General features: G+C 38.2%; 1 protein-coding gene across 1 annotated transcript; it reads left to right on the plus strand.

Moving 5' to 3' along the window:
* The first annotated feature begins 16,625 nt into the window (after positions 1-16,625).
* On the plus strand, positions 16,626-17,750 carry LOC109159538 (uncharacterized mitochondrial protein AtMg00810-like). The gene has a single exon (XM_019307638.1). The coding sequence runs from the start codon at positions 16,626-16,628 to the stop codon at positions 17,748-17,750; it is 1,125 nt and encodes a 374-aa protein (XP_019163183.1).
* Positions 17,751-18,307: the final 557 nt, after the last annotated feature.

Here is an 18,307-nt window from a genome sequence, read left to right on the forward strand (position 1 = left end):
AATTCTCGGCGGGCTTGCACCGCAAGACTCGCCTCTACTCCGTTTTTTGAAACAACTGTCTCACAGTTCTCATCATAATCCACTAGACTTGTCTCACCCTCCTCTACCCGTCTTCTCTTCTGCTCCCCAACAACCAAACCAACCACCAAACTAGCCAGATTCTGCTGTGTTGCTGCCATAACCGACCCCACTGCCGCAACAGCTTGGACACCCGCAACACATGCAGATCCCCCTTCACACATATTTCGGTCCAGTGCACTAGCAGAAACCCCACTGCCTAAATCACGGCCCAGCTGGACCTGCTGCCCCACATCCCCTTCAACTACGGCATTCAACACCATAGCCGGAGACCTCCAACTCCGCCGATCCACTGCTGATTCAGGTGGAATCCAACACTGATTCATAGTTGGGGCACCCCGTCGCGTTCCGGCCCTAAGCCACGCACCGTACGGTTTCTCCGCTTTGGGATCAACACGATTTAATGCCAATCTGCAATGCTTATCCCCATGCCTTATCAACCCGCAAAGAAAACAAAATGTTGGGAGACGCTCATACCTGAAGTCTATGAACGACCAAGAGCCTGCATCCCTCCTCAACTTCATCTGTTTCTTCAAGGGCTTCGTTACGTCCAATGTGACACGCACCCGGTAGAAGGCCCTCATCGAGCCATCGAAATTCCGATCGTCCGCCTGCACCACCGTGCCAAGGAATGTGCCCACAGCCGTAACCACAGCCTCCGAACGGAAGCCGACTGGTAAAGAGTGAATTTGGACCCAAAAATCCGCATGGGAGAGCTGTACTGTGTCAGGGTCTTCACCAGGGAGCAGTCTCTTCATAATCAACAAGTTCTGTTCGTAAGCCCATGGTCCGTCGTTCAATATGCGTAGAAGATCCCCTTCATGGTAGAAACGGATTAGATAACGTTTAGGTTGTAGCTCCCGCATGTTCACCCCCATAGCAGCTTGCCATACCCCGGCCATAGTGTCTTGAAAGAACGGAAAACGCACCGGGCGATTCGTTACCAATCTTCCCACCGCATAAAACGTGTCTTTGTCAATGGTCTGTTCACCTGCTTCATGGGGGAGTTGTACCGTATAGTCGCCATCCTCCACATCCGCCAACGTTAAACCCGCACACAAGTCCTCCACATCCCTCTCAGCCATTGTACTACACCGCTGTCCATTTCCGCCAGTTGATCGCCGGCAAAATCAAGCCAAACTCGCAAACCCTAGAAAACTCGCGAAAGTAGCGAGAGAGAAATCAGAGAGAAAAAAAAACCCTTGTGTATAAATATATAGTAAAATAAAATAATCAAGCATATAATACTATGACTAAATTTATATATTTTTTTTAGGATAATTAGAGAACTAGATTTCAAAAATTAAAAAATAAAATTACATTGACAATTTAGAAACAATTAAACAATTAAAATTGTGATTTTTTTCAAAGTATATTATCATTTATTGTATGCTAGCTGATGACATACTTTTGTAATGTAAAAAATAATTTTTCTTGAAATCATAAATTTAATTTATATGAATGTATAATAACAATTTAAATATTGATTAATTTATCATATTACGTGTCTATATATATACCGACCCGCCCTTGCCCCAGAGTGGGGCGGGTCAACCGGTGGTGGGTCAAACCCTTTATAGGTATAAACAAAAATATACGGAGTATATGTTATTAATTTGTAATCTTGTAATGTACTTATTTTTATTCTTTAAAAAGAATTTTATTCTTATTTACCAATCGTGGTTTGAATTGTTACTTTAAAAAAAAAAAAAAAGTTAAGCATATTTATCCAACCCATGGGGTCCGCCAACTTGGATGGGATATGTTAGGATTACTTAAACCCTAGCTTGTGAGTTTTGTAGTTCTGGATTGCAAAAATTGAAAATATTTAAGCCTGTTGTGTGATGTGTCAGCCTGCTTTGACAGGACTATATTTAGAACCTTGAAAATCATTGTTATCGAACTCTTAAGAATCAAGTAATTTATTATCATAATCTTATTAGCAACAAAGGCATAATCTTATCAAAATCGAAAGCAAGTCGAGCACTACAATGACTACATAAATACGTTCATAAAAATGTATTTATTGGAACTAAATACTACACTTCAAAAAATAAAAACAAAAATAATAACAAAAACGGTAGGTAGTACAACACCAACAAGTGCTCCCCATGACATATGATTTTACAACGGAGGAATAAAATGACTTGTGTGATATTATTACGATGGAGTTAATACCATCTGATGTCCTCCGAGTATAGTAGTTTTGCCACGTTTAGTCCTAAACTTTCAAATTGACCATTTGTGGTCCTTCGACTTTCAAATTTAACCATTCGTGGTCCAAGTTAACCACCCATGGTTCTTCAAGTTTTGAAATTTAACCAATCTGGTCCTATTGAAAGGACCATGGTTGGTTAAAATTTAATAGTTAAAGGACCATGAGTGGTAACTTGGATCACGAATGGTTAAATTTGAAAATCGAAGGACCACAGATGGTCAATTTGAAAGTTTAGGACTAAACGTGGCAAAACCACTATACTCGGAGGACCTCAGATGGTATTAACTCTATTACGATGTATATTTATTAAAATTATAAATATTGTTTTTCAAAAGGCAAAGAGTACAACATAAACAAGTGGTCCCCGTGAAATATGCTTTTACAACGGAGGAATAAAATAACTTTAATGGAGGAATAAAATAACTTTAATGATATTACTATGTACATTTATTGGAATTATAACTATTACTTTTTCAAAAAGAACAACTAACTGAACCCAACAAAATAAAAATAAAAAAATCCACCCTACAAGTACTTCACATGTTAAAACACAACAATATGTTGTAGTTAGTCCATCTAGAAAGATTAAATAAAAACTTATTAAATTAATAAATTACTAAAATTTAACAAAATTAAATTATCATATGATATGCTTATAAAATTTATATGAAATTGATATGATAACATTGATTTGAATATAAAAATATACAAATCAAGTTATTATTTTGAATTACAAACACAAATTATATAAAAATAAGTTAAGCAATATAGTAAATATAAAAATAAATTGATAAATTAATAAATTGTTGATAATTTAACAAATTGAATAAAATTCTCATATGATATGCTTATAAAAAATATAGTAATGTAATAAAATTAGCATTATAGTAATTAATATATAATAACTATTACTATATATTTTCATATGTGGAAGTAATTAATATTATATTATTATACATTTGTAAATCTCGAACTCTTAATTAGTATTTCAAAAAAGTAATTAATTATCATAATTTTATTAGAAATATATACATATTTATTAGGGAGTTAGAATTAGGAGGTTAGTTCAGCCTAGCCTTTAGCTCAGCCTAGTCACGAGGCCGGACTTGTCATTTGATGTCAATTGGCTGTGTTAATTCATGCACAATCCTAAGGAAGACAACTGGGCTGTGCTAAAACGTGTTTTGATGTATGTGAAAGGCTCGCTTTCACTTGGTCTTCGACTTGCAGGTTCATTATTACCTGGGGTTCATGCCTTTTTCAGATTCCGATTGGGCCAGTTGCTCGTTGGATAGGAAGTCTACAGCCGGTTATGCGGTGTTTCTTGGACCCAACTTAATTTCGTGGGGCTCTAAGAAACAGCGTACTCTGGTCCGCTCCTCAACCGAGGCCGAGTACAAGGCGCTTGCAAATGTCTCTGCTGAAGTTGTTTGGATTCAGTCTCTCCTTCGGGATCTTGCCTTGGATTGTCCCACTACTCCAGTGCTTTGGTGTGATATTCTTGGTGCGACCTATCTCTGCTCCAACCCAGTTTTTCACGCACGGACCAAGCAAGTGGAGGTGGACTATCACTTTGTTCGTGACAAAGTGGCGGCTGGTGCTCTTAAAGTGAATTTTGTGTTACCCATGATCAACTGGCTGACATTTTCACCAAACCACTTGCTCTCTCTCGGTTCACTGCTCGGCGTTTCAAGCTTGGCGTCGTTCTGTGCCCGCCTTCCGCTTGAAGGGGGTGTATTAGGCAGTTAGAATTAGGATGTTAGCTCAGCATAGTCTTTAGCTCCTTTAGCTATTATTCTGTTATATTGTATGTATATAAACTCACGTTGTGTAACTCTCAAATCACGAATTTACATTTCAGAAATACCTTCTCCAATCATATTTACTATTATTGTTTATTAAAATTAATGAATTCAATCATATATATTTACCTCAGTAAATCTTTATACAAATTCTAAGACCCAAGACCATCAACTCTCAGGCTAGTCAATTTAAGTTCAAATAGCAAAAGTGATCCTCAGGTTTTATGGTATATATGGTGGCGCTGAGCTGTTATAAACTATAAACACAACTTCTATTTGTTATCAGATATATATATATCACCTTAATCCGCTCACTCAAGACATAAGTTTTTTGGGTTTTTCTGAAGCAAAGACTAAGGCCGGAATTCTTCTTTGTTTTTGTTTTGCTTTTCTCTAGAAAATGGAGGGTTTTTCTAGAAACATCCGATCAAGGAAGGAAATGGAGAAACACAACCGAGGTTCATGGCATCCCAATTGTGGGTTGCTTAGAAACACGGTCAAGAGATGAGGATCTATCAAATCATTTTGGGCAAGCCGGACAAGTGGAGCTATGGAAGCAATTAATGCAGGATCAATTTGTAATCTTGTATATGATGGTATGGTAGAATTTCCATGGATGATTGATGTGCTCTCGTTTGCTGCAACTGGCTGTGAAGAAGATGCACGGATTTTGCACGGAGGTCGCACTTCTCCCTCCTCTAGTTCTTCTATTGGATTTAGGGGCACATGATGATGAAAAATGCACCCTGTCATCCTGCGATTGGTCCTCCAAGTCCAACACAACAAAAGGGTTGTATATATGGGTATGAGAGAAATTTGGATTATATTATGATCAAGTAATGTGATGAAGATTGTGATAAGATCATAATAAGTCTGTCTAATATATACATGTGTTCTCAATATTTTTCTAATTTATATGATTGTTATGTATTTCTTCATTTCCTTATAGAGTAGTTTCTTATGTTTATGTAGTATATATTGTCTCATGTACTAGTATATTTCTGAGTTAATTATCAAAACGGTCCCTTGACTATAGCGAAATTACCAATTTGGTCATCAACTATTTTTTTTAACCAATTAAGTCCTTCAACTTTAAAAATCTTAACCAATTTGGTTCTCCGTTAGTTTTGCTGTTAGACTTCCGTTAACTTTGGACCAAATTGGTAATTTTGCTATAGTCAAGAGACCATTTCAGTAATTAACTTTAGGGGTGGCAATTCGACTTCCGTTTTCCCGAACCAAACCATACCGAACCGAATCGAACAACCGAACGGTAATGGATTCTTGTACACCAAATGGTTTGGTAAAATACTAAACTGAACTGAATTATTCGATAAAAAACCGAATCGAATCGAATACCGTTTGAATTTTTTAAATATAATATGATAATAATAATAATAATAATAATAATAATAATAATAATAATAATAATAATAATATAATAACAACAACAACAATAATGATAATAATAATAATTATTATTATTATTATGAAGTAAATCCAAGCCCCTTCTGCCTGCTCTGCCGTTAAGCTCATATTCTCACTAATATCTCTCGTAAATGTTTTATAACAAAATAGTAAACATCAGTGGGCTTTGTTATATATTAGACTTTGAATTTATACGAGAGATACCAGTGAGAATATGAGCTGATCGATGAAAGTGCTACTAGCTACAAGAAGCCAGCTTGCAACTGAGAAAATACCAAAACCCAACATGCAGGATGATCAAACAAAGCCTGAACACATAGCACTTCCCCATGCAGGAATACCAAATATGGTTGCTGGTATATGTTTTTCCTTCAACTCCTTTTATATTAAGACTATATTTTTTTTTCGGGGTGACGAGGGAAATCTACAGCCACCCTTCAACTCCTTTTACATTTAAAAGTGACGAGGGAAAGGGAAAATCTGCAGCCACAACCCGAGGGTATGAACTGGATAAATCCAGGACCACCACAAAGAGATAAACCAGCCTAGGTTGCTCATAGTGTTGATTCTCGGATGAAAATGTCGCAATTAACTTTGCTGTTACTATAGGCTGATTTCGAGAGGTAGAGAATATGGAAATCTGTGGTGTGTAAACACTACCTTAAAAGCAAAACCATTCTTTTCTTTACTATACATGGGTTTAGGTTAAGGAGCCTTAGAAAAATGGTAATCCTTCGTCACAATAAAGTAATCTTTTCAATCATTATTCATCACTGTCTTGTTACACCTGCAAAACCATTCTTTTCTTTACTATAAAGACAAGTTGTTGAACTCAAAGCTTCATCATCCACACCAACCATTGTAACTAAAAATATATTATTGATTTCAGACCTTGCAAAAGATCTATAATTTAATTTTTTTTTTCTGGCAATAGAAAAATACATCAATCTAATTTCTATATATACTCTTCCAAAAACTGCATGCTGTCAAGTGCTCAACAAATTAAAAGTTTTCTGTTAATCCCTTTTGTAATAAGTAATCAGCTACTATATATATCTTTCCGTGTGATGCAAGATTTGGCTAGTATATTTTCAAAGAAAAGATGGAGAAAAAGAAGAAACATCCTATCAACATGCAGCAGCTTGACAAGTTATGTTGGGTTAGGGTGTCAACAACCCAGTCAATATACCACTTGCTAAACGATGTAGAAAAAGAAAATAAATTTCTTTTTTATTGTACATTTGTACACGTGGTTAGCAAGCTTGCCTGTGTTGCAAACTTGTTATTAATGTTTTTTTTTTTCTTTTTTTTGTTAATACCTAATGTTATATATATTAAATTTTTAAAGTGATGTGAAATTGGGGCCGACTTTTGAAAGTTGATTGGATTTGCAAAAATGTAATGTGAATAGTAAATGAATTGCAAATTTAGTAATGTAGAAGTATGACTCGCTGCACTTTTGAAAGTGAGAGAGTATTGCGGGGATAATAAGGATAGCCTTATAATAGGGTTGTCCTGTATAAAATGAAAATGGATTGTAGTAGCCCATTAAATTTTATCAATTGTTGAAAATTTTAGTAAAAAATATATGTATGATTAATTTTATAATTATTACAAAATTTAAGTTTGTAATAATTAACTTACCTGTCCCATTTTCCTGTTATTTTCATTAACTTTTAACCATTGATAATCAAAATGGATGAATTAGATCAAGTTTGGCCTATTAGAACTAGTATTAAGACTCTTTGTATTTGAGTCACATCCCAGTCCTAGTCTTTCTATAATTCCTTTCGTATATATTCTCGAGTCTGTATAGTTGTTATTACATTCATTCAATACAATTTTATCAGTTCTGGTATGAGTTAGTTAGGATTTCTGTTTAAAATTCGCCAATCCCATAGTCCTGCGGCCAACCCCAAGCTATGTCTTCGACAGATCAGAAGGATTTCTAGCCTTTGGCCGGCTAATCAAAACGGCGGAGTCAACTTATTAAAGGAATCAAATTCTGGGTTTATATGATCTGCTTTAGTATGTTTGATAATTAGTAGGTTTGTCAAATTGGCCATGACGTGTCCTTTTCTCATAGATTGCCAAAATTAATTGCAGTCGATAATGATGGAAGCCAGAATAGGGTTGTCTGGTCAAAACCGTGGAGGCTGGCAATGTGGTGGTGATGAAAATCGAGGTAGTAGCCGTTCGTACCGAGATTAGAAGCGTGGCGGATGTGGCTTTAATGTTCAGTGTCAAATTTATGATAGTTTCGGTCACAGGAGAGCCAATTGTTTTCGACGTTTTAATGTTCAGTGTCAAATTATTTGTGATGGTTTTTGTCACATGGGAGCCAATTGTTTATGGCGTTTTGATGAACAGTGTCAAATTTGTAATGGTTTGGTCACACGGGAGCCAATTATTTTCGACGCTATGATGAACAGTGTCAAATTTGTAATGGTTTCGGTCACACGGGAACTAATTGTTTTCAGTGTTATTCAGGGGCTCCGGGTTCTCAGGCTAATTTGGTGTTTAAGGATGGTTTGGGTGCTAAAAAACCTCGCCAAACTCTCATATTTGGGTTCCGGACACTGGAGCCACAAATCATGCAACTCCAGACATAGCTGCCCTTTCTACCTCGGAGAAGTACACTGGTAATGACACTTTATGTGCTGGTGATGCTATGAGCCTGTTTATTAATCGTGTTGGTCATGCTACTTTTGATATCTCTTTTAGGTCTTTTACGATGTCTGATATATTTCATGTTCCTGGACTGTCTACCTATTTATTATCTGTTCAACGTTTTGCTACAGATAACAATGTGTTCTTTGAGTTTCATCATTCTTTTTTTCTTGTGAAAGATATCACCACCAAGGAAATCCTTCTATGGGGTAGTAGTTCGGGTGGCCTATACACTTAGCCTGTTCCAAATTCGTTTCCTTCCGCGCTTCTCTCAGCTCGTGCTTCCGCTTCGGTTTGGCATGTCGTTTGGGTCATCCTCATCAGCGTGTCCTTAGTCAAATTCTTCAGTCTTGTCCGGTTAGTAGCTCTAGTCGTACTATTCGTTATAATTCCAGTTTATGTTTAGCGTGTCAATTGGGAAAATCTGCACGTTTCCCTTTAGCACGTGTTGAGTCTAATAGTTCCGATGTTCTTGACTTGATATACAATGATATTTGGGGACCAGCACCTTTGCTATCCCCCAATGGTTATCGTTATTTTATCATCTTTGTTTATGATTATTCTTGTTACACCTGGTATTTTCCTATGAAGCAGAAATCTGATCTTTATGTCATATTTGATCAATTTTGTGCTTTTGTTGAGCGTTCATTTAATCGTAAAATCAAGTCTATTCAATATGATCTAGGAGCTAAATATAAGAAATTACATTCTTTGTTTTGCAACTAGGCATTAATCATAGGCAATCATGTGCCTACACTCATGAACAAAACGGTCGTGTCGAACGAAAGTATAGACACATAGTTGAAACGAGTTTAGCTCTCATAGCCCGTCCCTCTTCTCAATATAAATTCTGGGATTTTGCCTTTGAAACTGCAGTTTATTTAATCAACAAAATGTCATCTGTTGTATTAAATAACTCCAGTCCTCATTTAAAATTGCATAACTCCCATACCTCTTACTATTTTCTTCGTGTCTTTGGGTGTCTATGTTATCCATATCTTAGACCATACAATCGTCACAAAATGTCATATCGTTCCTCTCCATGTGTCTTCTTAGGATATCCAAAGTCGTTCCGGGGGTAAAGGTGCATGGACTTACAGACTAACAAGATTTAGGTGTGCAGGAATGTGTAGTTTGATGAGACAGTATATCCCTTTTTACTAAAAATAATTTGCAGGCATTTCCTCCAGTACAGATCACTCTGTGGCCTGAATCAATTCTTTACCTTGCCGCGATCATCACTCCCCCGCCCGGGCAACCCCCCGGCAGCATCGATGTCGCCCCCAGCGATGATACCGCTGCACTGCCGTCGTAGCAACCGCCTACCACCCAGTCAGTCGGTTTGTCCGAACACGAGCCTACGGATCACACCGTACAGCCGGCTGCCAGGCCCCGTGGTCGACCTCGGGGTAAGACCATGAAATCCACCGGCCGGACTCACGTAATGAGTACTTGGAGTCGGTATCAGGCTCCACCATCAGCTTTAACGGTTCATGTTTGTCCTTCAGATCCTACTTGTTACACTTAGGCAGTTAAGTACATAGAATGGCATGTAGCCATGGATCAAGAATTTAATGCCCTTCTTCAGAATCAAACATGATCTCTCGTACCATCACAGCCAGGTATGAATATTATTGGCTATAAGTGGGTCTTTCGTACAAAACGAAAGACAAATGACTCCATTGAGAGACATAAGGCAAGATTAGTAGCAAAAGGGTTCAATCAAGTGCCTGGACAAGATTTCTTTGATACTTTCAGTCCAGTTGTCAAGCCAACTACAGTCAGGTTACTTCTTTCTCTGGTTTTGTCATCAGGGTGCGTGGACTGTTAGACAACTTGATATTCATAATGCCTTTTAAATGGAAATCTATCTGAAGTTGTGTACATGAAACAACCACCTAGTTATATTGATGCTCAGTACCCAAATCATATTTGCTTACTGAAAAGGTCTCTTTATGGATTAAAATAGGCACCTAGGGATTGGTTTAATCGTTTGCATGCCTTTTTACTATCCATTGGTTTTGAGGCATAAAAAACGGATGTATCCTTGTTTTACTACTCACAGGGAACTGCTTGTGTATATCTGTTAGTTTATGTGGATGATATACTTATGATGGGGAGTGATCAGGATCTAGTTACTCACTTAGTGTCAAAACTTTCTACTACTTTTAAAATTAGAGATCTTGGTAAACCTGGATTTTTTCTTGGAATAGAGACAGTTAAATGCAATGATGGAATTTTGTTTTCACAACAGAGATACATGAATGACATTCTAAAATGTTCTGGAATGGCAGAGTGTAAAGAACTATCTACTCCTACTTTCGCTTCAAAAACCGTGGTCATTGATACAACCTTGTATGGTGATCCTACACAGTACATGAGTTTGGCTGGTGCATTACAATGTCACTCGCCCTAATCTTTCCTTTGCAGTCAATCAGCTATGTCAACACATGCATGCTCCTACAGTTTCTCACTGGGAGTAATTAAAAAGAGTTTTGAGGTATGTTAAAGAAACTGTTACTTTTGGTTTACGAGTTAGGAAGTCATCTTTCAAGGAAATTCATGCCTTCTCTAATTCTGACTGGGCTGGCTGTCTGGAGGACAAAAAAATCTACAAGTGGCTTTGATGTGTTCCTTGGCTCTAATCTTGTGTCCTTGGTCTGCAAGAAACAAAGAATTGTTGCTAAATCTTCTACTGAGGTTGAATATAAAGCTCTACCAGATGTCTGTGCTGAGGTAATTTGGATTATGTCACTTCTGCGAGAAATCAAGGTTCCAGGTATCTCTGTCCCTAAATTATGGTGTGACAATCTTGGGTCTACGTATATGTGTGCTAATTTCATCTTTCGTGCACGCACCAAGCACATAGAGATAGACTATCATTTTGTGAGAGATAGAGTTGCTGCTGGAGATATTCAAGTCAATTTCATCTCAACAAAAGATCAACTTGCAAACATATTTACTAAAGCTTTGCCTAGTCCTAGGTTTTCTTTTATTAGAGACAAGCTACAAGTTACTAGTATACCATGTGCTTGAGGGGAAGTATTAGGACTAGTATTAGGACTCTTTGTATTTGAGTCACATTATGACTCCCAGTCCTAGTCTTCTTATAATTCCTCTCGTATATATTCCCCAGTCTGTACAATTGTTATTACATTCATTCAATACAATTCTATCAATTCTCATATGGTCTTCTTGCAATTATAGCAACAATTCTCTGTAATTTGAAACAAAGAAAAATTGTCAAACTATTCTATAGTTTGATGATATCACTTTTATCATTCCAAATAAAATGTATACTATAGATATGTTAGATTGTAGTTAAGAAAATAAAGAAAAATTTTCATTATATAGAAAATTTCATTTTTGGTCCCATGACTATTATACACGAATCACATTTGGTCATTGACTATTAAAATTTTCTAATTAGGTGAATGACTATGTAATTTGTATCACATCTGGTCATGTCGTCCAATTTCCTGGCCAGCTATTGTCGGAAGAAGCAATTCTACAAGGAGCATTGCATTTGCTTCTTTAGAAATGAGCACTCAGGAAGAACACTGCATTTTCTTCTTCCATAAGGAGCACTTTCGGCAATAATAGTTGGCTAGAAAATTGGATGACATGACCAAATGTGATACAAATTACAAGTCATGTACTCAATTAGAAAACTGGTCAAGGATCAAATGGTTGACACCAACAAAATAATTCATGTATAATAGTCAAATGGCCAAAAATGAAATTTATTCTTCATTATATTAATGCAACAACAACTAGAATCTTATCCACCAGGACCACCAGCAACAGTAATCAACAGAACAAATAGTTTGGGAAGAATAAATTGGTATTCAAAATTGAAAGGACACATAAATTGGTATTCAAAATTGAAAGGACAGTAACGTATCATAACATCAATTTCAACAAAAGACATTGGTTTCTTATTGACCATTAATGCAGTAAACAAAACAAATAAATGGTTATTCAAAATTTAAAGAAAAAAATTACAAATTTCCTAAAATTGAATGAAGAAAGTAAATCAGAAACTAGCCCTTCACTCCATCTTCAATCCACCTTTCACTTCTTGAAATAACACAGCATTGTCTAAGAAAATCCCGTGTCTTGCTCAGAAAATTCTGCATCGAATATATAATCTCCCCACAATCATCGTCAAAGTAATCTCCGAACACCTCCACCACAAACGTTTTCACTTCTTGAAACAACACAGCATTGTCTAAGAAAATCTGGTGTCTTGCTCAGAAAATTCTTCATCGAATATATAATCTCCCCACAATCATCGTCAAAGTAATCTCCGAACACCTCCACCACAAACGTTTTCACTTCTTGAAACAACACAGCATTGTCTAAGAAAATCCGGTGTCTTGCTCAGAAAATTCTTCATCGAATATATAATCTCCGCACAATCATCGTCAAAGTAATCTCCGAACACCTCCACCACAAATGTTTTCTCATCATCATATCATAATCCTTTTCCATCATCGTCCCCTCAACTTCATTCACAGAAATCATCATACCCCTTTCTTCATCTTCGTCTTCTTCATCCATATCACCATTGTAGCACAGTAGTTCTTTGTACAAACGATTGTGTTGATTCAACATTCGAAAACCCTTTTTCTCCCCAACCCTTTCCGCATCGACATCAACAATGATAAGTCGATAACAACCTTCGATTTCCTGAGACACAACAAGGTTTCTTGATAGACATTGTTGAAGTATACAAACAAATAACAAGTAGGTGGCAGTACAAAATAGAAGCAAGGGCATTCCTGTATTTTTGCTTTCTTTCCAATCTGTTATAACTGTTTTTCTACTCTTTGTCTCTGGTATATAATACGTTCTCTGCTATGTGTACAAGTGTGAGTTCATAATGAAGAATATCCATTGTTTTCCTTTTCCTTCAAGTGATCAAGCTTCTTACCATACTGTACAGAACTTGAATGCATGTTGAGGTGCTGATTTCATCATGGTATCAGAGTACCACCGCAGCTACGCCGCCGTAGTGAGTACGGATCATGAAGCCGGAAATGAAGACTCCGTCGGAAACACAGCAGGAGCTTCGATTCCGGCCAGTCAGATCCATGCAAACCAGAGTCCGGTACATCGAATGGATGAAGTTGATGATCCGATGTACCTACACGTCACGGAGAATCCGAACGTAGTGCTGGTCTCACCTCCCTTGTCAGAATCCAACTATGCTACATGGAGCAGGTCCATGAAGTTGGCACTGGGGGTGAAGAACAAGTTTGGCTTCGTCAATGGCTCAATCCGAAGTCCAGGAGAGTCCGATCAAAGGTTTGCTGCCTGGAAGAGATCGAATGACATTGTATGCTCCTGGACATTAAGATCCTTAAACCCTACCATCGCTGAGAGTGTCTTATACTTCGAACAAGCAGAGGACATATGGAATGCTTTGAGGAAGAGGTACGTTCAGGCGGATTCTCACAAAATAGCAGAGATTCAAAACGAGATCTATAGAAGTTTACAAGGTAACATGTCTATTAATGAATACTTCACAAAATGTAATGCTCTTTGGGAAAAGTTGAATGCAGTAAGGCCATTACCTGTTTGTGAATGTGTACCTAGATGTGTCTGTTCTCTCATGACTAAAATAAGAAAAGACAGAAAGGAGGATCAGGTCATTAGGATTTTGGAGGGGCTAAATGATGAGTTTGAGACCATAAAGTCAGGTGTCCTGGTCATGAATCCTCTTCCAACTATGGAAAAGGTTTTAAACATGACTCTGAAGTTAGAAAGAAAGCTTAACAGTGTCAATGTTCATAAGAATAATGAAGTTACACAAGCCAATGCTGTCCAGAATCCTATAGCAGATGATGAGAATGTTGTGGCTATGGCATCAAGTAATAAGCAAAAGTTCAGCAATGTAGGAGGCAAAACTGTCCCGAAATGTACTTATTGTGGAATGAATGGCCGTACTATAGATAAATGTTATAAGAAGCATGGATTTCCTCCTGGTTGGGTACAAGGATACAAATCCAGAAATAGGCAAAATCAAGGTCAAGAGACTCAACAGAATTTCAGTCCCTCTGTTAATCAAATTGGTGAGGTAGGGCTCTCACCTGATCAGTTTAAGAGGTTGATATCCCTCCTGCAAGGCCAGAACCAAGGGAACCAGGCCTCCACTAGTGCTGCAGTAACAGTCACTGACACTGGAATGAAGCCTAACTTCACCAAAATGTCAAATACCTCAAAGGAAGGCAAGTATTTCTACAATTCATACATATATGCTATATTGAATTGTCCTACTGTGTGGATTTTGGATTCAGGAGCCACTGATCATATCACATGCTCCTTGGATTATCTTGAAAGATGTCATGCTATCAATAATCTCTGTAAAACTGCCAAATGGAGAAACTGTGCAGGTTACACATATGGGAGAGGTTAGGCTCTCTCCCAATCTCATATTGAAAAATGTCTTATATATACCCTCTTTCAGTTTCAACATAGTATCTGCCAGCAAGCTAATAAAGCAAAGTGGTTGTACCCTTGTCATGAGCACTGATTCTTGTGATATTCAGGGACTGCATGGGATGATGGATGGTTTTGCTAAGGAAAAGGATGGGCTATATCTTCTTAATCATCCACCTGTCAAGAGAAAACAGTGTGCTGAGCTTAGTAGTCAATGTAATAACCTGACAGTTCACATGTGGCATAATAGACTGGGGCATTATCCCATAGATAAGATTCACACTTTGAATGGAATAAAATGTGTTCAGTTTCAGAAATCTCAATCTTTTGCTTGTGACACTTGCCATTTTGCTAAACATAAGAAATCTGTGTTTCCTATCAGTGAAAATAGGGTGATAAATGCTTTGATCTAATTCATATGGATGTGTGGGGACCCTTTCCAGTGTCATCATTGAGAGGGGAACACTATTTTCTAACCATTGTTGATGATTGTAGCAGATTCACATGGTTACATTTGATGAAAACTAAGTCAGAAGTCAAAAGCCTATTTCAGAATTTCTATAACTATGTTGATGCACAATTTTCAACAAGGATTAAAATGGTGAGATCTGACAATGTTACTGAGTTCTTTATGTCCTCTTTCTTTAATGAGAAGGGGATAGTCCACCAGAAGTCTTGTGTTAACACACCCCAGCAAAATGGGGTGGCAGAAAGGAAGCATCAACACATCTTGAATGTTGCTAGGGCACTCAGGTTTCAATCTGGTGTTCCTTTGGAATTCTGGAATCATTGTGTGTTGCATGCTGTTTGTGCTTTGGTACATCAGCTTCACAAGGGAGGAATAAAATGATGCCCAGGGCTAGAAGTGTATATTTTTGGGCTTCCCTGCTAATGTGAAGGGGTATGTTCTATATGATCTGGCTGACAATTGTGTGTTCATTTCCAGGGATGTGCAGTTTTATGAAGACATATATCCTCTCAAGTCCACTCCTAGTCATGCTCCTTCTCAAGCTCAGTACTTTAATCCCACTTTACCTCTGGTTTCAATTGATGAGGACATGTTACCAATGAGGTCTCTGGACAAGTTCACAGGAAACAATAAGCCCAATGATTCACAATTATCTAATGGTATGCCTCAGATAGCAGACCACAGCCCCAATGCCTCAGTTCAGCCAGAAAGTCATACACCAGGACCTGATGGAGAACTTGGAAATAATAGTGAGTATGGATTGAGTAATGAGTTGAATGATGAGAGTTCTCAACAAGAACATTCCAGTCAGCAGGAAGAAAACACAAATCAACCACAAATTAGAAGGTCTGCAAGGCCAAGAAACATCCCTAAAAGATTGCAAGATTACTACTGTACATATGTGAGAACTTCTCCACATACCCTGGACAAGGTCATATCCTATGATTCTATGTCTCCAAATCAAAGGGTATGTGCCTCATCTATCTTAGCAGCACAAGAACCACAATCCTATGCAGAAGCAGTACAGGATGAGTCATGGATGAGGGCAATGACTTCTGAGATTGAAGCGTTAGTTGCCAACAACACTTGGACTCTAACAGATCTCCTAGCTGGCAAGATCCCAATTGGATGCAAGTGGGTGTTCAAAATCAAACATAGAGTTGATGGCTCCATAGAGAGATACAAGGCTAGACTAGTAGCCAAAGGTTACACTCAGCAACTAGGAGTGGACTACATTGAGACCTTCTCACCTGTTGCTAGAATGACTACAATAAGGACCTTCTTGGTTGTGGCTGTCACCAAAGGGTGGGATGTGCAACAACTTGACATAAACAATGCATTCCTACATGGTGATTTAGAAGAGGAAGTCTACATGCTTCCACCTCCAGGTTTTAGTACTGACAAACCAAAGCAAGTGTGCAGGTTATTGAGATCCTTGTATGGCCTGAAACAGGCTAGCAGGTAATGGAATGCAAAATTGACTTCAGCCTTACAAAAGGTTGGCTTCCAACAATCTATGGCAGATCCTTCATTGTTCACCAAGACCTCAGGAAGCTCTTTCACTGCCCTTCTCATTTATGTGGATGACATTTTGATAGCTGGGAATTGTAAACCACAGATCAATGAGCTTAAAGAGTTTCTGGATAAATCCTTTAGGATTAAAGATCTTGGTCTCCTGAATTTCTTCCTTGGAATAGAGGCAGTCAGAACAGCAGATGGCATTAGCTTGTTTCAGAGAAAGTACACTTTGGAAATTCTCAAAGAAAATGGGTTCCTAGAAGCTAAACCAGCAAGTACTCCAGCCACAACAGGTTTAAAGCTTGTCAGTTTAGAAGGAGTTCCTCTTGACAACCCTGAGATTTATAGAAGACTCATTGGGAAACTGTTGTACCTAACAAACACAAGGCCAGATATTTCACATGCTGTACAACAGTTAAGTCAATTTGTTGATATGCCTACCAATATTCATCTCACTGCTGCTCATAGAGTCTTTAGATATCTCAAAGGTTCCCCAGGGAAAGGTTTGTTCTACCATGCTAATTCCCATGTGCAACTGAAGGGATTTCCAGACTCTGATTGGGCTAATTGCATTGAGTCTAGAAAGTCTATTACTGGCTTCTGCATATACCTTGGTGATAATTTGATCTCTTGGAAGACCAAGAAGCAAGCCACAGTATCAAAGTCTTCCTCAGAAGCTGAATATAGGGCCCTAGCCTCTACTGTCTGTGAAGTCCAGTGGCTGCATTATCTGCTAGCTGATTTGAGTGTGAAGTTTGATGCTGCTACTCCTTTGTTTTGTGATAATCTATCAGCTATTGCTATTGGTGAGAATCATGTGTTCCATGAACGCACAAAACATATTGAAATTGACTGCCACATTGTCAAACAAAAGGTGCATGAAGGGCTGATCAAGCTGCTGCCAGTTTCTTCCCAAAAACAGATTGCTGATGGTTTCACCAAAGCCCTACCAAAACCTGCTTTTGAAATCTTTCACTCTAAGCTGGGCATTCATGATATTCATGTTCCAGCTTACGGGGGGAGGGGGGGTGTTGAAGTATACAAACAAATAACAAGTAGGTGGCAGTACAAAATAGAAGCAAGGGCATTCCTGTATTTTTGCTTTCTTTCCAATCTGTTATAACCGTTTTTCTGCTCTTTGTCTCTGTTATATAATACGTTCTCTGCTATGTGTACAAGTGTGAGTTCATAATGAAGAATATCCATTGTTTTCCTTTTCCTTCAAGTGATCAAGCTTCTTACCATACTGTTCAGAACTTGAATGCATGTTGAGGTGCTGATTTCATCAAGACATTAAACCTAGTTCTCAAGCAATCCGAAACCGCCTCCGCCGAAACCGCCTCCGCCAAGAACGACGCGGTTTCTGGGAGAAAGAACCCATTGGCGACAAAGGCGGCGTAGATCATCTGTTGCAAGTACTCCAGGTGCGGAACCAGATCAAAAAGCTGCACATCGCATTCCTCGAAAGCGGAGGTTTCCGACACAGAGACGACAATCGTCCGCTTCATCCGGAATACGAGAACGCCGCATTTGAAAAAGCAGTCCAGCAACATGCTCTCTCTACCTGAACGTGCGAAGGTTGAGGCTCTCCACGCTCTCGGTCTGAGACGCCACTATTGCTTGTCTCGCAAGAAACTTGAAGCTCACAAAGTTTTGACGCAACGAATTGAACAAAGAAAG

Source organism: Ipomoea nil, unplaced genomic scaffold (assembly GCF_001879475.1).
Source record: "Ipomoea nil cultivar Tokyo-kokei standard unplaced genomic scaffold, Asagao_1.1 scaffold2833, whole genome shotgun sequence".
Taxonomy (NCBI): domain Eukaryota; kingdom Viridiplantae; phylum Streptophyta; class Magnoliopsida; order Solanales; family Convolvulaceae; genus Ipomoea; species Ipomoea nil.